The sequence below is a fragment of the Peromyscus eremicus genome, chromosome 8a (genome assembly GCF_949786415.1).
Source record: "Peromyscus eremicus chromosome 8a, PerEre_H2_v1, whole genome shotgun sequence".
NCBI classification, from domain to species: Eukaryota; Metazoa; Chordata; class Mammalia; order Rodentia; family Cricetidae; genus Peromyscus; species Peromyscus eremicus.
Window position 1 is genome coordinate 37,772,959 of NC_081423.1, and position 21,978 is coordinate 37,794,936.

The 21,978-nt window shown below is 38.4% G+C and overlaps 1 protein-coding gene across 3 annotated transcripts in view; it reads left to right on the plus strand.

Moving 5' to 3' along the window:
- Positions 1-21,978, plus strand: part of Rapgef6 (Rap guanine nucleotide exchange factor 6) — a 186,558-nt gene that overhangs the window by 135,230 nt on the left and 29,350 nt on the right. For all 3 annotated transcript variants that reach the window (XM_059270565.1, XM_059270567.1, XM_059270566.1), the window contains 4 exons: positions 5,488-5,728; positions 9,257-9,640; positions 13,606-13,817; positions 19,202-19,325. In XM_059270565.1, the coding sequence (XP_059126548.1) occupies positions 5,488-5,728; positions 9,257-9,640; positions 13,606-13,817; positions 19,202-19,325 (961 nt within the window). The remainder of the gene's footprint in view (positions 1-5,487; positions 5,729-9,256; positions 9,641-13,605; positions 13,818-19,201; positions 19,326-21,978) is intronic.

Sequence of the window (21,978 nt, forward strand, 5' to 3'; positions counted from 1 at the left end):
ACGTGTCCTTAGTCAGCATTTATTGATGTTCGTGATTCTGTATGCGTAAAGTTCTTATTGGATCATAGTCACCATGCAGGCCAAGCTGCAGAACTGAGTAGTTTGATCTGATTGCTGACTTTTTATAATTTTGCTTTATTTTTGCTGCCTACAGCTGTTGGTTTTTACTGTAAGTATCTTGGTATTCTTTTGTCTTTTGTGTGTAGTTTGTTATTTTCAAAAAGATCATATGATTGAGAACTCAGTGAAGTAGGAAACAGAGTTCTTCTTTCACTTGTGAGGTCGCGCTCATTGGTGGGAATCCTTTTACTTATTTTCAATAACTGTATATGTTTCTGTCTTCATATAGAGTCAGAATATACATGCCATTTCACAACTTGTGAAAAGTTTTTTGAAATTTTATTTTCCTGTGTGTGTGTGTGTGTGTGTGTGTGTGTGTATGTAGATGAACATGTGTCATGGAATGCTTGTGGAAGTATTTTTCATGTAACATAAGTTGAAGCTTAAAGAATTCAGAGGACGGAGCTGGGAATGAAGCTTAATTAGAGTGCTCACTTAGCATGTAGAAGGCTGAGTTCAATATCTGCAGCTTTCATAGCTGTCATAGTGGCACAGGCTTGTAATCCCAGAAGTTAAGTGGTAGATCAGAAGTTGAAGGCCATTCTCAGCTATATGGCAAGTTTGAGGCCAGCCTGGGCTACATAAGACCCGTCTCAAAAAAAAAACACAAAAATTTCAGCATGGCTAAATAAAATTTGAATGTGAACTTCCCCTCCCCACCCCCAAGTTTACGTACAGAGCTCTTTTGGGTTACTTTTTCACTTGGTAGCTGAAATCCTATTTATTTGATGTAGCAAACTTAATTTTTTCTGTACTTAAAGCCTTTTTGCTGCTTTTTGATTTTAATTACAGATATCATACACTTTTTTTTAAGTAAAACTTTAGAGAAAGAGTAAGTACAAGTGTCTTCACCCCTCACATTTTATAGTGACTAATTTACTTAGATCTTTTCACAAATTTCATTGAATGTAAAATGTGGTACTGATTGATCCCTTTGATTTAAATGAGATGGTACACACTTCCACTCACCATTTTATGTAACAGAGTTCCTTAAATATTTGTGTATCTGGATGTGGTGTTCTACTAACATTGTTATTAAAGAGATGGTAAAATTCTTTTAACTAGCCTCTAATCATGGGCATTTGAGTTTTTGCTAAGTCTTTGTGTTCATGGATTCCCACCTGTTTTATATTTGCATTGTTTTATGGAAAGTTTTGTCTCGTTGTAAAAGTACCTTAAAATAAGTAAAATATTCACTGTTTAGCCCTTGATATGAGTAGAGCAAGTGTGGCAGTTCTTGGCCTTTTCTAGTCTACCCTAACCTTTGATGTGTGTGTTAGCACACGCCTAGTCACCTTGTGAGCTGTCCTGCTTGTCACTGTCTTTCCTTGACCACTTTCCACTCTCTTGAATGTTAGTGAATTTCCTGAGGTCAGATATTATCTACCTCCTTTACCACTATGTTTTCATCACTTGGAACACTGTAGATACACAAGTGCTCAGCAAAGAAAAATGTCGAGAGTGAAAAAGCAAACTTTATTTTCTTAAAGATCCTTCTAAATACCTGAAAAAATATTCTGTCTTTACTCTCATCTCAAGGTCAGTACCTCCTTAAAAGGTTTTGTTTTTGAAACAGGGTTTCTGTGTGCAGCCCTGCCTGACTGTCGTGGAACTTGGTAGGTAAACTAGGCTGCCCCTCACTCAGATCTGCCTGCTTTTTCCTCCCGAGTGCCAGGATGAAAGGTGTACACCACCACACCCAGCTTCCTAAAAGTATTTATTTATTTTATACATACCTATTTATTTTATACATACCAACTTAAAGTTATCATTCTAGAGGTTTGCCCTACCACCCATATGCTAGTCACACAAAATAAATAAATCAAGTATATAGATAAAAATTATGAATCTCTGGACTAATAAATACTGTACACTTCTAAGGTCTTTTAAAGCATGTCTTTCTGGGACTGCAATGATAGCTTAGTGGCAAAACTCTTGCCTAGCATATATAAAAGCCCTGTGTTTGATGCCCAATACCACCATCACCACCCCAAAAAAAAGAACTTTTCTTTTTAATGGAATTTTTTGTGTATGCATTTTCGCTTCATGACTAGACTTTAAGGTGATTAAACCATTTTTCCTGTTTGATTCTTTTGATCTCATATTTACTGTTAATCTAATTCTATATCATGAGTACATCTGTCATGAGCCAAATATTATGTTTGGCTCTGTCTATGATTCTTCATCTGGCAGTGTGTTTGTAATGTATGTACAGTGATTCTAAAGTAAACAAAGATTATACTCTTGCTGGTGCCTATGAAGAGAAATTGTTTTCTTCTGATCTCACTGGTTTCCAGGTTGGTTTTCATAACACTGGTAGATTCATCAGGGTTTTGGCTGTGATGCCTTTGGGTAATCCTATTTACAGATTTCTTCTAGCACCTTTTTTTTAATACTTGACTTTCTGTTATGTGACTACAGAACAATTTGTCTTTTCCTCTGAGGAACAAATGGCTTTAGAAAGTACAGCTTTTTAGCCTTGTTCAAGATACACAACTCTGTGTTCCTTCCCAAAAACAGAGAGTGAAGTTGTGCAACCTGTGGTGAATATATTTCCCTAAAGATGGTAATAATGGGATAGACCTTTTGCCATGCCCTCAAGGTCAGCCAGGATCTCTTGCTGAGGCTTAGACTCCAAAGCTCTATCAGAGAAATCCACTTTTGGAGCTTAGTGCTGCCCAGTTCATTAAGAGTGTAGGGACAAGCCGGGCGGTGGTGGTGCACGCCTTTAATCCCAGCACTCGGGAGGCAGAGCCAGGCGGATCTCTGTGAGTTCGAGGCCAGCCTGGTCTCCAAAGTGAGTTCCAGGAAAGGCGCAAAGCTACACAGAGAAACCCTGTCTCAGAAAAACCAAAAAAAAAAAGAGTGTAGGGACAAGCAAGTATGGTTTGGTTCTTTTTTTTTTTTGCTCACTTTCCTTCTGACAACCAGACTTCCATTTGCTGACAGTAATTTCCAGCACTAGGCAGAGAAGCATGCCTGATTTGGGTAAATTATAAAACTGTCTAACCTTAAGTTACATAAGTTCAAGAATAATGGTGCTATTAGCTACACATTAGAGACTCACTCATTGGCAAGAAATCTGAGCAAGAAGTATTGTTGACTCCGATCTTTAAATACATCAAAGACAGACAACTTGGTACCTCTTTCTAGAACAGAGACTACTGAGTACATGAACTTGACCCAGACCAAGTAGAATTACATCCACGTATATTCAGTTGGATCTTTTAGTCCTGGGAGCTGATTTCTTTCTTCTTCTCATTTTCAGGGCACAAGGGCGTGGGGGTATTTTATTCTGTAGAATTATTTCCTGCTATTCTTGTTTCATTATTCTCATCTTCCCTTTTGAGACAGTTTTGATTTTTTTTTTTTTAAGCTAATGATGCTTGTGGTACTAAGAAACAGTGTTGAACAAACAGGATAAAGTTACTGCCATCATCAGTAGTCACAGCAATAAATATTCCTATTTGTAAATGCAACTTATTTTTATATGGAAACATAGCATTTGTTTATGCTGTCATGTCGCTCTTCATTTGTAGTGCCTGTCATTGCAGTAAGCATTATTCTGGAGGTGTGAACTCTTCCCTTGGAAGAGAAGCAAGACAGAAGGAGAAAATGTTTATACATGCATATCATAGGAACATATCTTTGCTACTTATTTGCTGCTAACAAAATCTCAGAACAGAGTTTGAAGTGTTTAATCATATGGACGTTTAAATACTTTCCTCTTAAAAAATAAAAAATTTAATATAAAACTTAGAAAATGGGCTGCAGAGAAGATGACGCAGTAGGTGAAGCGTTTTGTTATATAAACAAGAGGACCTGAGTTTAATACCCAGCATTCATGTTTTTGTTTTTGTTTTGTTTTGTTTTTTTTAAAAAGCTTGGTGCTGCAGTACACACCAACCATCTCAGGGCTGGAGAAGTGGCAAGTAGGAAGGTCCCTGGGGTTCTCACTGACTAATCAATCTAGCAGAATCAAGGAGCTCCAGGTTCAGTGAGAGACCTTTCCTCAAAAGACAGGTAGAGAATCATTGAAGAAGATAACTAATGTTAACCTCTAGCTCTACATGCACACTCCACAAACTCACATATAAACAGAAACACAAATAACATGCCCCCCAAAAAATAAGAAAAACAATAAAAGCTAGGAGAACGATTGCTACTTTATGTAGCGTTGGTGTCTTAATGTGACTCAGGAGGAGGACACACAGGCAGTGCCAAGAAGTATTGGAAGCTAGATGTGGTGGTGCACACCTTTAAAACCCTGGCACTTGGGAGGTAGAGGCAGAAGGGTCTCTATGAGTGTAAAGGCAGCCTGGTCTACATAGCGAGCTCCAGAACCACCAATATTACATAGAGAGACCCTGTCTCAGGAAAACAAAACAAAAAAAAAAACAGTGTTGAAGACAAGAAAAGCCTTTCAAAATAGCAGTAAGCAAATGAATGAATGAATGAATGAATGAATGAATGAATGAATAAATAAATAAATAAATAAATAAATAAATAAATAAATAAAGTGATGAGCAGTTTTAATGGAGGCATGGCCAAATTTGCTGTCTCACATTCTAAGATTATAAAACACAACCTCTGGCGAAGGATTGGAAACTGTTTTCAAAACCTGAAAATATACATGCCTTTTCAAAGACCTTTTGAGAGTTGTCACTGAAGAGCTGGTCAGATTCCCTAAAAGGATAAAATTTTATCTAGTGTAGGGGGTCTGTATCATATCCTTTGTCGTGATAGAAAATGGTAATCCCATGATGGTTGGCTCCAAGGAGATCAGTGCATCTAGGCCCCAGTAGCACCTGCGCTTGTATGCACATGCACATGCACACACACAATACATATGGACCACTGTCCCTTCATCCTTACTAAAAAACAACTTGTTGGCTAGAGAGATGGCTTAATAATTAGAAGTACTGGCTGTTCCTCAGAGGACCCAGCTTCAATTCCCAGAACCCACATGCCAGCTCACAATTACCTATAACTCTAGTCCCAGGGGATCCAGTGTCCTCTCCTGGCTTCTGCAGGCAACTGGGTACATGTGTGGAATGTAGACATATATGCAGGCAAAATACCTATACACATAATTTTTTATTTTAAAAAAATAGCTTTATAGAAAAATAATAACAATAAATGTTTATAATGTCTTTAAAATGTTTTCTAAATTGTCACAATTTGTATCATGGTGAACTTCTATTGTTATCTTTCATCTGAAGAAAATGGATACATTTTTGTCATATCCCATATGAAATAGAAATGTATATTCCATTGTTTGGAGGGATCCATTTACTCCAAGTTGCTTATTGGGGTTTTTAAATGTTACTTTTTAAAATACTAAGGTTCATCTTTGTGTTTATTTAGATATTCCTGATCAAGTTATAAGAGTTTTCAAAGCAGATCAACAGAGTTGCTACATTATCATCAGTAAAGATACCACAGCTAAAGAAGTGGTCTGCCAAGCTGTTCAGGAATTTGGTTTGACTGGTGCATCTGAGACATATTCTCTCTGTGAAGTTTCTGTTACTCCTGAGGGTGTCATAAAGCAGAGAAGACTTCCGGACCAGTTCTCCAAATTAGCTGATAGAATTCAACTCAATGGAAGGTGAATAAGCTTATTCCTGAATATGCAAAGTGCTATTTGTAGATTCCCTATAAAAATGAGTGTTTTAGATAGAAACATCATGCTGCTTTGCTACTTAGTTCTAAGATTAAAATGGAATTTCTCTTCTTGTCAAATTTTTGTCTTCAAATTACATAAATAGAATCTTAGAAGGGTCCTTAGTCTACCATAAAGAGGAGAGAGAACAGCCCTGTATAATCTGTGTCCAGCTGTAAATAATGTAGGGCCTGTCTCAGCTGTGAAGTACCACAGAGGCTCTGCTCTAAAGAGAAGAGGACATGAAGGTCTTTTGTACAAGGACAGGTCCATACCACTTGCTGAGATGCAAGTTGTATTAACATAGAAGAAACCACTAAGAACTTCTGTCTACAAATCTACTTTTCCTTGCCTCACTTGAAGTTTCAAACAGGAGCAGAGGAGGAAATGGGTCCAGTAGCAACTACTGAATAGGGATGAAAACAAGTCTCGAAGTATGTGCTTTTTCTTGCCAGTCAGAAACCATGTTCACCATGAACAGATATTTATGTAATATTACCCATATGTCAGATACTATATTAATTTTTTTTTATTGTTGTCACAAAATATCCAACAGGAACAGCGTCATGGAGGAAGGATTTATTTTGTTCATAGTCCATCATAGCAGGGAGTATGTAGCAGAGCAGAGTAGATCCCATCATGGCAGCCAGGAAGGAGAGAGAGAATGAGACCACAGACTAGTATAACCTTCAGGAACATGACCCCAATGATCTGCTTTCTCCAGCTCAGACTACTTACATGGTGTGTACCACCTGAGCCCTTGTGAGACATTTCATATTCAAACCATAACCTTCCACCCTGGCCCCTAAGAATCATGCAGTCTCAAAATGCAGAACATGTTTCATCCGTCTTCTAAGAATCTTCAAAATCTTGATCGCTCCAACTTGCTTCACACAGCTTGTTCTGTGCAAGTCTAAAGTCTCTTCTAAGATTCAGGACAAACTCTTAGCTGTGAACCTTGAAGAATTTAAAAAAAAAAAAAAAAAAAAAAAAAGACGAAGGTGACACCAGGTAAACATTTCCATTCCAAGTGGGAGTAACACGAGAATAGCAAGAACCAGTCAAACCCAAAAGAAGACATAAGTCCATCGAGGCAAACATTAAATCCTGTAGGTCCATCCCTGCATCTAGGACACATGGTGTTATTCTGTTGTCTTTGGAAGACTCACCTTTGTGACCTCTTGAACTATCTCCATTTGTTCTTTACTTTCCTTGGCTTGTCAAACATTCCACGTTGTTAACATCTCCAGCATCTTGGAGTCTCCATTGTATCTTCATCTTTTTTTGTTTGTTTGTTTTGTTTTGTTTTGTTTGTTTGTTTGTTTTTGGTTTTGGGTTTTTTGTTTGTTTGTTTGTTTTTTTGGTTTTTCGAGACAGGGTTTCTCTGTGTAGCTTTGCGCCTTTCCTGGAACTCACTTGGTAGCCCAGGCTGGCCTCGAACTCACAGAGATCCGCCTGGCTCTGCCTCCTGAGTGCTGGGATTAAAGGCGTGTGCCACCACTGCCCGGCCTGTATCTTCATCTTAACCTTTCACTTTACTTACCACTTGCCCAGAGACTGACTGCTGCAGTCTTGAATCCCAGCACTTGGGAGGCAGAGGCAAGCAGATCTCTGTGAGTTCAAGGCCAGCCTGGTCTACCAAGTGAGATCCAGGAAAGGCGCAAAACTACACAGAGAAACCCTGACTCGAAAAAGCAAGAAAAATCTTGATGGAAGCTTCCATGACTAAAAAACTCTCTCAGTCTACATACCTGTAAATGCATTATTACATAGACAGTGCCACAGTCTGCTGCCAGAGTAAGCAATAGAGTAGCAAGCCCCTTTGGGTCCTAGCGCAGTGGTTTATAAAGGGCTAGGTGGCCAAACAGGAAGTTTTTCACTTACATATTTTGTATTTGTTTTTGAAATACTAGCAATTAAACATTGCACGTTTAACATGGTAAGACCTCCACTGCTGAGCTATATCCAAAGCCCCTCTCTTTTTAATTTATTATTTTTGAGACAGGATCTCACTAAGTTATCCAAGCACATCTTAATAGAATCTTAACTGTCTCACATTCCCAAGTAACTGGAATTAGAGTCTGTGTTACAGGACATGATGTTAGTGCTTTAATCCCAGCACTCGGGAGACGAAAGCAAGCATATCTTTGTAAGTTTGAGGATAGCCTAGTCTACATAGAGGCCTGTGCCACTGGGTCCAGCCAGAAATTTTTTTTAATATATTTATAAGTTCACCCTCTTTTTAACTGCAACAGGAGAGATCTCACCAAGTCCTGATAAGCCCTTAAGACAGTTCCCTGTCATCCTGACACAGAGCACTTTGCTTGCATTTAATCAGTGGTTCTCAGCCTGTAGGTTGCGACCCCTTTGGGAGTTGAAAGATTCTTTCACGGGGTTCAAATATTAGATATCCTGCATATTAGATATTTACATTATAATTTATAACTAGCAAAATTACAATTATGAAGTAGCAGTGAAAATAATTTCATGGCTGGGGTCACCACAACAGGGGAGTTTTATTAAAGGGTTACAGCATTAGGAAGGTTGAGAACCATTGCTTTAAATGGTACTGATCTTTTTTAAAAGCATGCCCTCCTTAGGCCCAGCTTCACAGAGGCTTCAATAGTGAAACTAAGTTAAAGATTCTACTCTTACTTTTTGCTCTCAATTCTTCCTGTAAACATGGCTAAAGCATCTAGTAATAGCATTGCCCCACAACCTGGATACCTTAGCAGGATTGAAATTGCCTCTGCCTAAATTATTTTTAAACTTGTCTTCCAGCAGAGTCTTGGGACATGAACGAAATACTCTTTGCCAGAGTGTATCACAGGTGACCTCTAATCCAGGAGCCCATTTGAAAGTTCGCAGGCATAGTCTTAACTGTCTACATTTGTGTTAGTATTCTGTTCCTCATAGGTCTAACTAAAATAGGCCATTGCGCTGTACTTAGAACATTCTAGGACTTCTATGTCCCACATTTCCAAGGTCTTGCAGTTTCCTCCCACCAACCAGTTCCAAAAGCTTAATGACTATTTGGTAAGGTTTAGTTTCAGCAATGACCCCACTTGTACAACACCACCAGTTTTCTGTGTTAGTTCCCATCACTGCCCCCAAAGAACCGACATGAACAACTGAAGAGAAGATACTGGTTTTGCCCCATGGGACTTTTATTCTCAGGACAACACATAATGATTTACACATATGAGTAGTTTCTAAAAATGACTGGCTTCAAGGTAATTTTCATCATTATTTTCATGTTTTATAATAATAGATGTCAAATAGCAAGAAGTAGGATTTCTCAAGATGTCTTTTGAATTATTTTCTCACTTCATCTATAAGTGAATATTCTAATGTTTATGGTAAAAAGCTAGCCATAAAATGGTACTTTGGGAAACAAAAAGTAAATCAAGAAAGCATTCTAATAATTAAATGAAATCTATTTATGATCACATTTATAATTTCCTTCCCATTTAGGTATTACCTAAAAAATAACATGGAAACAGAAACATTATGTTCTGATGAAGATGCCCAGGAACTACTTAAGGAAAGCCAACTGTCCATACTGCAGCTCAGCACCATTGAAGTTGCCACCCAGCTGTCAATGAGGGACTTTGATTTGTTTCGTAATATTGAGCCTACTGAATACATTGATGATCTTTTTAAATTAGATTCCAAAACAGGAAATACTCATTTGAAACAGTTTGAGGACATTGTAAACCAAGAGACATTCTGGGTTGCCTCAGAGATTTTAAGTGAATCCAATCAGCTCAAAAGAATGAAGATTATTAAACATTTTATTAAAATTGCCCTTCATTGCCGAGAATGCAAGAACTTCAATTCCATGTTTGCAATAATAAGGTAAGTTTGTACAATTATCTGTGTGTAATTTTTGTCCTATGTAAGGCATTATCTGTTTAGGTATCTCATGTCTAGAAACAGAAAAGTTTAGAAAAGTTTTGTGAAGGGGGTACATAATGTGTGTATTTGGGTGCATTCTTTGAGCATTGTTTTTTTCAATGTAGATAATGTCAGAAGCTGATGTCACGTGTCTTCCTATCACGCTCCACCTCACATAGTGTACTCAAGTCTCACTTGAACTCAGAGTTTACCAGTTCAGCTAGTCTGGATAGCCACATTGTCCCAGGGATCCTTTGTCTCTTCAGAGATCACACTGAGATTACAGGTGGGCCACCACACCTACTAGTGATGTGGATCCCAATTCAGGTCCTCAGTGTTAGGACAAAAACACTCAGCCATCTCCCTAACCCCTAGTAAGTTTTTATTATAGTATGATTAGATTTAATGTATGTTCCATTCTGATGATGGCTCTCTCTGTTTTTATTTATTCTATGTTCCATCTTTCATTTTAAAAAATAAGCCTTTTTTTTTTTTAAATATCATTGATTTCTTTTTGTGTTGGCCAACTACTGCTGGGCATGGGGCCCAACCTAACATGTGGTTAATATACCCAAAGAGACTCCATTGGAGAAAACTGATTTTTCCTTTGTCACTGGGTATTGGTTACAGATAGCCTCTTGGTAGGGGTGGAAGCCTGTTTCCTTTTCCCCCTCTCAGTACTGGACCTTGTCTTGTTTGAACTTGGACAGGCTCTGTGAGTCCTTGTGTATAGCGGTCTTGTTGTGTCTGGAAGATGCTGTTTCCTTGGAGTCATCCATCCTTTGGCTTTTGCAATCCTCCTCCACCTCTTCCACATAGATCCCTGAGCCCTAAGAGGAAGAGTTTGATGAAGACAACCCATTTAGAATTGAGTGTTCCAAAGTGATGATGGCTGAGCAAGGCACTGATCTGAGTCCCAGCCTGATGGAGCCACTGGGAGTCCCCAATAGAAAGTGTTTCTGGGGCTGGAGAGATGGCTCAGCGGTTAAGAGCACTGGCTGTTCTTCCAGAGGTCCTGAGTTCAATTCCCAGCAACCACATGGTGGCTCACAACCATCCGTAATGAGATCTGGTGCCTCTTCTGGCCTGCAGGTGTATATGCAGACAGAACACTGCATACATAATAAATAAATTAAAAAAAAAAAAAAGAGTTTCTGGGGGTCAGTGGCTGACAGAAGGAACAGAAGTGATCTAGAACAGAAGGCTAAGAGGAACACTTTTTTGTTATTTTTTGTCTTGTTTTTTTGAGACAGGGTCTCTTATGTAGCTCTGGTTGGCCTGGAACTTGCTATGTAAGATCCACCTGCCTCTACCTCTCAGGTACTGGAATTAAAGGCATAATCACCACACCAGGTAGGAAAACTAATTTAAACTTTCAAATAAGCATTATATATACATGGTAGCTCACAACAGTCTGTAACTTCAGTTCTGGGGGATCTGATGCCCTCTTCTGACCTCTGTAGGCATCAGGCATGCATATGGTACACATACATACATGTAGGCAGACACTCATACACACAAAAATCTTTAAAAAATAAAATATGCTGCTAAAACCCCATACATATCTTGTCTGTTTCTGCACCTTGTCCCAGCGATTTAACTATATTGCTAGAGCTTTAAATGGGTATTGAGTTCTCATAGGCCTACTCAAGCTCTGTGTTCATCTCCTCATCCTTTCTCTGACTGTTGCTGGCATGTTTGATATGAGCTTCTGAGTCGATTGATCTAGGTCGTCTTGTGAATATTTTCATTGAGATTACATAGAATAAATACATAGCTTTATTTAGCAATGGCTCCTTTACCCACGAACGCTGCTGCACTGCTTCTTCTCTCTGTGACATTCATAGCTTTGGTCATATAAGTCTTGAACATTTCTTTGAATGTTAAGTATGTCTTATTACTGAATGGCATCTTATATTGTCTTGACCATTTGTTGCTTCTGCTGAGTATTCTACTGTTTGTATGCATCAGTTCCATATATTGGCATGGTACAGCATTCTTTTTCTTACAATTTTGAGTTAATATATTGGGGGTTTGAATTGTATAATCTCATTTTCTTGTTTCTTTCAAATAATGATAAAGAAGTAGTTTCATCCCATTTACCTATTTCTTTGTTTTAACTACTTCTTGTTTCCTGGCATTTGTACATTAAATAATTACACTTATGAGCCTCTGCATAATTTTGGTTCATAATAAATGTTTCTAGTATTACTGCATTAAACATAATATAGTCTTTGGACTGAAAAATGAGCTATCAGTTATATTTTGCTGACTTCCTAAAAATTAAGAATGATTATTGAATTTGAGGTTTGGGGTTTTTTTTGTTTTTTTTGTTTTTTTTCCATATAGTGAGACTCAAGCAATCTACTGCTGGGCTAATTGTTTCACTGTAATAAATTACCCTCCTAGTTGTTCTTTGATGGTCTTATGGTTTATTTGTGAATTTTAATGTTATTGCTATGCTGGATTCACAGAATTTGGAAACAGTCTGCCTTATCCTCCTAAGGCAGGTGTCTTTAACGATTGTTTTGCTGATGTAGATGTGGCACTCCTTCTTTTCTCCACTCCTTCTGAATGAGGAGGTCCCTGTACTAGCCATTCCAGATGCTCAGACGAGAGAAGAGCTGAGGCCCAGTTCCTAGCTAACAGGATTGGCCTTGTAAAGTCTTTTTTAGTGAGGAGACCAGCAGGCTTAGGGCTGTGTACACCTTACAGTTTTTCTCTACTGTCCTCCTGAACAGCTTCCTTTCAGAATTTATCTTTACAGGCACTGATGTATTATTACTTCCCCAAAACTCATGTTGAAGAGATCAACCCTGCTTGATGTCACACACAGATTCTTGTGCTCTTGTGCTCTTGTTCCAAATCAGGAATTGGTCTTTCCCTTGTAACTTTGGAGCACTACTGTTCCAGCCTTCCTTCCCTCTTTAGCTACAAATGTCATTTTTTGATACCTTTGCTTACTCCTGCGTGACCGTGGCTAATTTTTGGCAACCATTCTAGTTTAGGATTTGAGCCTCTCTGAGTATCAATAGAGGTGGAATTACATTTCTGGTTTACCCTTCTTACAGTAGTGGGGAGGTGATTTCTTAACATTAAAAGTTAGAGAACATTTTACTGTAGTGGGGTAGGTAAAGATCAGATGCCTGAGGAGCAAAGGACTAAACTGTAGGAGTGTTGATGTGTTAGATACACACTATTTATTGATAGCTTACCTTTGGCATGCAGCATAGAAGTAAAGGAATAGGGGAAGACTGATAGACATGAAGTCTATGTTCAAGTTAAGAGATATCTGAAACTTGTTTAAAGTACTCTGGAAAGGAGATATTAGATTTCTGGAGACTTGGGGGATGAAATTGGAACCTTGGGATATGGAAACTTTTGAATCAAGACTCTACCTCAGTTGGTTATTGTTTCATACATTCTTCGCGTCTTTTAAACCATTTTCAAATCGGTGTGAAGCAACACTGTGATGCTCGTGTTCCTTCTAAGTTAACTTTTACGTAATTGGTTTTTGTTTTTTGGTTTGGTTTGGTTTTGGTTTTTTTCTGGTTTTTCAAGACAGGGTTTCTCCGTGTAGTTTTGGTGCCTGTCCTGGAACTCCCTCTAAAGACCAGGCTGGCCTCGAACTCAGAGATCTGCCTGGCTCTGCCTCCACTCGGCTTCTTTTACATAATTGTTACGTTTATCTCTTACCTGCAAAGTATGAAGCAATTATTATGCTACTAGAGTTCCTCTGAAAGTGATTCTTGTTTTAAGATTAAAGGAGTCCCTTTTGTTTATTTTTCATAATTCTTCTGTTTCAACGTATTAAAATGGGTCCTGCTTTTTTTTTCCACTATAGATCTTGGCTGTGTAGTTTATTGACCTAAACTTAACCTTCCCTCTAAATCCATTCTTAATGTTTTTATTCTCATCTTTGACAGTGGCTTGAACCTGGCACCGGTAGCACGACTCAGAGGCACTTGGGAAAAGTTACCAAGCAAATATGAGAAACATCTCCAAGATCTACAAGACCTTTTTGACCCATCTAGAAACATGGCAAAATACAGAAATATTCTTAGTAGTCAAAGCATGCAGCCTCCAATTATTCCACTCTTCCCTGTTGTCAAGAAAGATATGACATTTCTTCATGAAGGTATTTGAAAATTAGCGTGTTTAACTTTAGCTGCAGCATTTTAATCTATTATCCATTTAATTGTAATCATTCCATACTACTAAATCTTCATTCAGTTAAATGCAGCAAATTGATGACATCAAAGTCATATTGCTGAAGTGTTCACTGTAAGAGTTCAAATATAAACTTGACACTGAGATGAAACCATTTACTGACACTCACTGTCCTGTGGTGTGTTTTAGTCCAAGTGCCTGATCTTCCTTTCTCTACCTCCTAAGCACTAGAATTTCAGGCATGTGCCAGCCACACTCAGCCTTGTATTTGCTTTATGTTTAGTAATGTTTTTTCCTCCCAATTTTTGTTATTTAAATCACACATAAATAAAACTGTCCAAAACAAATGAACAAGTAGTACAATTTGACAGCATAATCAACTTCACGGGGAAAAGTTAAGCATTGCCAGTATCCTAGAAGTTTGCTCCTGCCCAATCCCAACCACTCTCCTCTTACCCTCCCCATAGGTGACTACTAACCTGTGCCACATTTAGTTTCAACTGTTCTTGAACTTTAGACAAGCAGATTTGCAAAATGTTTGTTTTCTTGCAGTTGGATTTGATTTCTGGCTTGTTTTGGTCAACAATGGTTTAGGGAGATTCTGCGATGTTTTCCAAAACGGCTTAGCATTCCATTGTCTGGGTGCTATACTGTGATTTGTTCTTCTGATGGTGGGTAGTGGGTAGTTCCTCTTGTTGACCTGCTGTGAAGAATGCTGTTGTTGTCCATACTCTGTTCATACTCTTCAGGCAAGTGTATTCTTAATGACTATACACTATAGTCAGAGTAGAATCTATGGGTCAACTCTTAAAAAAAATGTGGTAGTAGTGTCAGATGAGGTTGGTTTCTAGCACTGGAGGTGTTCTCACACTCCTCATCCCTATCACTGTCTGTTGAATTCAGTCTCTTTGTCTCTGCACCCTACAGTAAATAAGTACTTGGCTCTTGACATGGTTATAATTTGGTTTCTGTGGTTACGAACGAGGCTGAACATCCTCTCTCTGCGGTAACCCTCTTGTCAGTTAGCAGTTTGAAATCCTTGCTCGTTTTGTATTAGGTTTCCTTTTTTGTTTAATATTCCTTCAGAAGTTCTCTTCTATACCCTGGGTGTAAAATAACTTAGCCCTTTGACTCTTGGTTTTTTTTTTTTAATGAGTAGTTCTTTTTGATGTTTACCAATACAGTTCATTTACAATCTACGTGCATGAACTTTTCTGTGGTAATTGTATTCTTCCTACTTTGTTCCCTTGGTAACTTTGTAGTGTTTTGCTATTCTTTTAGCATTTCACTAGAGGAGATAGCATGTAAGTTTATTTGCCAATATTCATTAGTGTTGTTTTATTTCAAGCCGTGTAAAGAACTTGAACTACTTAAGTTTCATTTACTCAGCCCCCAATTATTTTTCAGCCATTGTGCTGTCCATACTGCGTGCTTTACTGTTGGTTGCTAAAATCTGTGTTTAATCTCATATATGTCTGTCTGTACTGTGTTTCTAAGTGTTTGGTTGGCTGGTGAACTTTGTGGTTTTGAGGGCTAGTTTGATTTTGTGTAGCCCATAAGGCCATAATTCCCTTAAATTGATGGAGATCTCAATTTTTGTTTATCTGAAATTGGCCTTCACTTTCAGAAATGTAGTTCAGATTGGCAGCTGCTTTCCTTCAGCGTTTTGAAGTAGCATCCATTGTCTTCTGGCTCCCATTGTCCCTGTTGAGACATCAGCCTCAGTCTTGCTCTTCTTTCCATTATCCTTAGCCTCTGCTGATAGCTGCAGTTAGGACCTTTGTCTCCTCTTTAGCTCTTGTTTTTCGGTTTTACTAGGTGTAGGATTTGTAATTTTGTTTCATTGTAATTCTGATTTATGTTTACAGATCATATTGAAATAGATAGTTTGATATTTTCCTTTGTTTTTAGAGCATTCTGTATAGTTAGGTCTTCAAGTTTTTTATTTGCCATTTGCTGGCATCAGTTTTGAGACTCTGGTTTTACTTTTGTCTGATTTGACCCCTACACCTCTGTAACCTTGCATCGTCCTGTAGCGTTTGTCGTTGCTGCATGCTGGGTATTGTCATTCTTGGTTGCCAGTCCTTCTCTTCAGCAGTATCTAATTGGTTAAACCTGTTGCTGAATTACTAATCTAGTTTGTTGTTTTTCAGTTTTACTATTTCATTCTCTGTTAAAATTAGCGATGTTGGTTTTATATCTTTGAACATTTTAAAGCTGCTCTGTGATGATTCCATGGTCTGGGTCCTCCATGGGTCTCTTTCTGGCATCTTCTTTCACATCTTGTCATGTTCATTTTTCTCTTAATCTACCTTGGGTTTTTTGTTTTGTTTTGTTTTATGAAATAGTGAAAAAAATTACAAAAAATAATCTGAAACTTATGACTGGTACATTATTCCAGAAAAGGATTAAACCTTGCTCATTTAAGGCTGTTAGTAATCCCAGTTGATTTTCATTCATTTTCAGATTTTTAGGCTTTATTCTAGTCTACATTTGATTCATCTTTAGTCCCAGAATGAAGTCAGAGTCCCAAAGCAAAGCATTGAAATTTAATTGGATATAAGTTGTTTTTATTCTTCCTACCTCAAAACACAGAAGGGCCCCACTCGTGTTTCAGTTCCCTGTCCCCTGTCTGCCTTGGCTAATTGTCCTCAGCAGGGAGGGTATCAAAGTTTGCTGGTAGCTGTGTCAGTCAGGCAGCAGATGGCAATTGAAGTTCAAGGTGTGAGCCCACCAGGAGGCAAGGCTGTGAGGATATAGACTCCAGAATGTCTTTTGCTTCTGTTGTACTTCTACATGTTTGCTGCTACAATCTTTCCTTGCTGTCTGTCATGGTTTGAATGGATGCACGGAGTCCCCCACTGCCTTTGTTGTAGTGTGTTTATCTCATGAAAATATCCCAATCTACTGGGTGTTTTTATCTGTGGATTGTCAAGATGATTAGTCCCTAAGCTGTACTGTTTAATTCATAATAATGATAGTCTATACAGAAATTTGATGAAAAAAATACAAAGAAATGCTACACAGTCGGAGCCTCTGAGTTTTCCCTAGGAAGCTGCTTCAGATTATAGCTCAAGTTAATGAACCAGACTAGCTCAAACTCCTTTAATCCTATTATTGAGAAATGCAGTCACAGGTCTCAGTGTGCACCTTCAGGGTAGACCAGATGCCTTGCCTAATGGTTTTTAAGACAAACAATCCCAGAAAAGCAATCTGTAGTTCCCAAGGACATATTAGCTAGGGTGGTAAATACAAAACAGCCCAATTATTGCTAACCTGGTGAATGATTAATTTCTTGCACCCATTCCTGACATTAATTTCTGCAAATAAATTCTGACTAGCCAGGGCTACAAAAAAATAATTTGACTCTGTAGCCCAAAAAGTGCTACAGGTTTTCTTTGATAGTCAGGAGCTACATACAGGGCAAAAAGTACATCCTGAGATTTAAAGCATCATGATGCCATAGTATCTTGGGAAGTGCCAACTGAGCTGTAACTGGAAGATATATGGTATCTCAGGAATGTTGACCTGAGCCTGAACTAGAGAATCTACAACATTCCAGGAGTCTCCTTGCCCCCAAACCCAGCACTCTTGGGACACCTTTAGGATTTGAAGCAAACCCAAAATTTACAGCTCCTAATTGCAGGGTGTTACTTCAAAATGTTTACATAGTTGTGAGTTAGTTTAAATTGCCTTTCCCCTCCTGGAAGAATGCAGGGCAAAAGGTCAAAGCGCTTATACACTCAAAAGTATAGGTTGCAAGTACACAATTTTCTCATTCTCTGGGGCTCTTCAGCAGTTTAGGTTTGTGAGTCTTTTAAAATTCCTTATAAGATTATCTCTCAAGATAGATAATAAAGTAATTGATTCTTTCTTTATAACCACAGTTTTACAGCCTGTCAACAAAAGGGTTGGCTGAGAAAATGTGCTTTTACTTGCTCATGACAAGCTACTTAGATATATTGTATGTGAATTGTTGGGACTACTCTGTCTTTACCCATAATCATTCACTTGAGAAATGGAATGTAACATCCTTGTGACTCCTATATTGCCTAAAAGATTGTGTTGGGGTTTATAGACAGTAGAAGGAAAAAGAACAGGGAAGAATAAAGAGGGAATCCTTCAGGAGAGTGTTTGAGAGTTTTCTTTCCCTAAATCCCTCAGATAGAGAAGTCTTAGCGTGCCGACGCTGTGGATTTCTCTCGAACCCTGTGCTGCCTAGTCTAGTCTTCCTGCCTCAGAGTTTCAGCAGCAGCATCACATTACTTTACATAACAAAAGATTCTCACAGGCTTCTGACATACTCTCAAAACACTGATCTGACTTGAATGTGGTTTCGGTGTTGTTTCCAACTGTTTTTGAGTCCCTGAGCCATTCATATGACCAATGTACAGATGCCACTTACTATAGAACGGGATGAGACTCTAGACCCATATAGCTTTCAGACTTGCTCCAGGGCCTTCCATGTCAGAAAACTGTGTTGCAATAACAGTAATAGACAGGTGTAGTTAAGTGCTGCTGTGGTCAGGCAGACTGACCTTTGAACATTGAGGTTTTTGCCTCATGGTTTAGACTGGGTAACCAAATAAATGGGCTCTAACCTATTTTCTTCAAGAAAAGTTAACAATTTTCAAAGTTGTAAATTAAAAAAAAAAAACTAACATGCATTTTCATACTAATGATTAAAGTCACAGTGATAAATTCAGATTCTGAATGAATACCAGGCCAGAAAATGAGGCAGCTACCTTAGTTTTAACTAATTTTTGCCATTTGAGAAAGAAATCCAGTATTATTTAATATCCCATCACTCCTTTGGGAGTATCTGCTACTTCTTATGTAGTTACTTGTTTGAAAATTTTAAGAATTATAAATAAAAACAGTTGCAGGCTGTGTTAATTATTAGTAAGTGAGCAGGCCTGGCAGTCCCTTTGTCACCTGGCTAGCCTGAGTTTTCAGATGCTGTACCTTCTTCCAAAAGAACAAACATGTACAGAACAGGACTGTGTGCTGTGGGATCTTCGTGTGCGCCTATGAGATAATGAACTGGTTTTAGCAGCTATGGACAGTCAGTCACATTCTGTATTCAGAATCTTTATTCCCAGGGAAATACACAGCTCTTCTCAGAAGCTCATTCCCTGGGATCTTTGTAGACCAGGCTGGCCTCGAACTCACAGAGATCCACCTGCTTCTGCCTCCCGAGTGCTGGGATTAAAGGCGTGCACCACCACCGCCCGGCGACCTTTTTTTTTTAAATGGCACTTTAGTAAAGCTTATTTGTACTCAGGAGCAATAATTGGACTTCTGCTACTTGGAGATATAATTGTAATTATGAAAATTATTTATATTTCATAGGAAATGACTCCAAAGTAGATGGCTTAGTAAACTTCGAGAAGCTAAGAATGATTGCCAAGGAAATCCGTCATATTGTTCGAATGACTTCTGCTAACATGGACCCTGCCATGATGTTCCGACAGAGGTATGGAAATCATGTTAGAGTGGCATTGAGGGTGGTAAGGTAATGTCTGTCCTTTGTTGTACACTGCGCTAAGTGTTGTACACACATCATTCTCCAGTGATCATTTATTATAGTAATCCGAACAGGTAAGCAATATTCAGCTTCCTTACATCTGAAGACACTGAAGCTCAAGCAGGTTTGTTTTGTTTTGTATGTATACATGTTTTGCCAGCATGTATGTCTGTGTATCACATGCATGCGATGCTTTCAGAGTCCAGAAGAGGGTGTTGACTTTTCTGGAACTAGAATTGCAGATGGTTGTGAGTCACCATGTAGGTGCTGGGAATTGAACCCAGGTCCTCTGCAAGAGCAGTCAGTGCTCTTAGCTGCTGAGCATCTCTTTAGCCCCTCAAGCAGTTTTTATATAACTTGCTAAGACTTGAGCCCATTTCCCAATTACTTTTCTGACTATACAAGTAGTTCTGTATGGTTGTTACAGAAAATATCAACAAGCAAATAGTAGAAGAATGTTGATCTCCCAGAAATCATCTGAATGCAAATTGTTTCATCTGTTTTCTAACCTAAGTAGCAAAGAAGTATTCTGCTTCTCTTTTGTAAAGTCCTAGCTCGTCTAACTGGTACTTCAGGCTTCTAAAACATTTCTTTTCCAAAAGTTACAGTTATACCATTCTTCCCAGAAAGTACCCATTTAACCATGCTTCGTCTTGATTAATAATGAGAGTTTCATTTTTGTTTTGATTTCATCTGAGAATACTTTTGAACTCACTTTGTAGATGAGGCTGGTCTAGAACTCATGATCTTGCCTCTACCTTCCAACTGCTGGCTTTACAGGTATACACCACCACATCCAAAATAAGAAATGCTTTTTTAATTTGACTTTTTGGTGTACTATAAAGGCTACTACAGATTTATGTGTAGAGTTTATAGAAAGTGTGTTGTTAAGCTATTCCCAGTAATTTTTATAGTCTTCAGCGTGTAAGTAGGCAATACAATTTAGATTTTTTTTTTTTTAATCAGATTTTCCTTTTGGACCTCTCCATATAGGACATTAAAAATAAATTTTAAGTGCACACAGTTGCTGTGACTTTAAAATACATTATTCTGCTAAGAAAATAAAAATACTTGATCGTTGTAATCAGTGTGTGTTACATTGAGTTTTGGTTGGGAGAGATACTGCTTTTGTTTCATTTCTGTCATTGTGGAGCAGTCATTGTCTTTCTAAGTAGATGATCTCAAGTTTGCTCTAGTTTAGAGATTGTCATAGTATCGGGAAAGGAGTGCCAAATCTCTTCTTCCCATCTCTTTTCTTTCTCTGGGTAATGTAATGAGATGTCACTTCTCCAAAATGTGGAAGCAAAAACCAGTAAGAACCAGGGACCAAAGCACACCTAGAGGAGGCTTGTTGTCTGTTTTCGTTTTTGTTGAATGTCCTGGTACAGTGGACCTTCCACTGTCTCTTGTCTTGATATGAACCTCCATTTACTTATGTTTCCATTCTAGTACCTGAAGACATAATAAATGTTTCCCTGCCAGATCAGTTGATAGCATTCTAAGGTGCCTGCTGTACTTGAGAATTAACAAAGGAGAGCCAAGAGCTCACTCAGTCAAGTGCCTGCAGTGAAAGCTTGAGGACTTGCAGTCAAAATCCAGCACCATGTAAAAAAGACAGGTGTGGTTGCTGTGCTTATAATCCAGCCCTGGAGAGAGAGAAAGACAGGTGGATCCTGACCTCACTGGCCAGCCAGTCCAGCCCTAGCTGGCTAATTACAAGCCAATGAAGAGGATCCTGCCTCAAGAAAAAAACCATACAGGTTCATGACACCTTAGGAACAGCATCAGAGGCTTACCACTTCCTTACTCATGCATACATGTGCACAAGTGCGTGCAAACACACAAGTAAAAAGAAAATGACTGGAGAATATTAATAAGCCTGGCTGTTTGCTTGGGAATAGCCTGGGTTGAGTAGAAAGTATATGAGGAAATAGAGTGGACTAAATTCCTTGAGTTCAGTTTTGTCAACCAATACTTACGTATAATAATTGGGATCTCCTTGTGTTCTCAGACTGGCCTGGAATTCCCCCCCAAGTCGTTAAAGAATAGGTGCACACCACAACCCCTGGTTTGATGTCTTCTTATTTTCACTTTTAAGTGGTATTTGCTGGCCAAGTGTTCTTGTAAAATACTTTGTCAGAAATTTTTCCACTTAAAAATGGATTTATATATTTGTATGTTCCTTGTGACTTCATTGTCATTTAAATGAGTGGCTCCAAAAATGTGTAAAAACTCTGCTCTTAGATTGAGCGTTCTAACTGCTTGTGAATGCACAAGACCACTCCCTACATTTCAAAAAACAGAATAGAAAATTTGCAGTGAACAGATTACGTTGCCTAATCTTAATAGCATCAACTTCTGGGTAGATGAGGCATTAAAAATACAGTTGATCTGAAGCATATTTTAAAGTACATGCTATAGAGGGGTTGCTTTCAGGACTCACTGTGTCCTTCCCATTCCTTCATTCCATTAAAGCCATTTTTAACTGTTAAGCTCTATTTTTTTTCCTGGTAAATTTTTCTGTTCTATTCTGTCTGCATAAATTCTCTGACTCTCAACTGTTGTCTTTTTTCTGTGCTTTCCTATTCAAACACATGCTTCA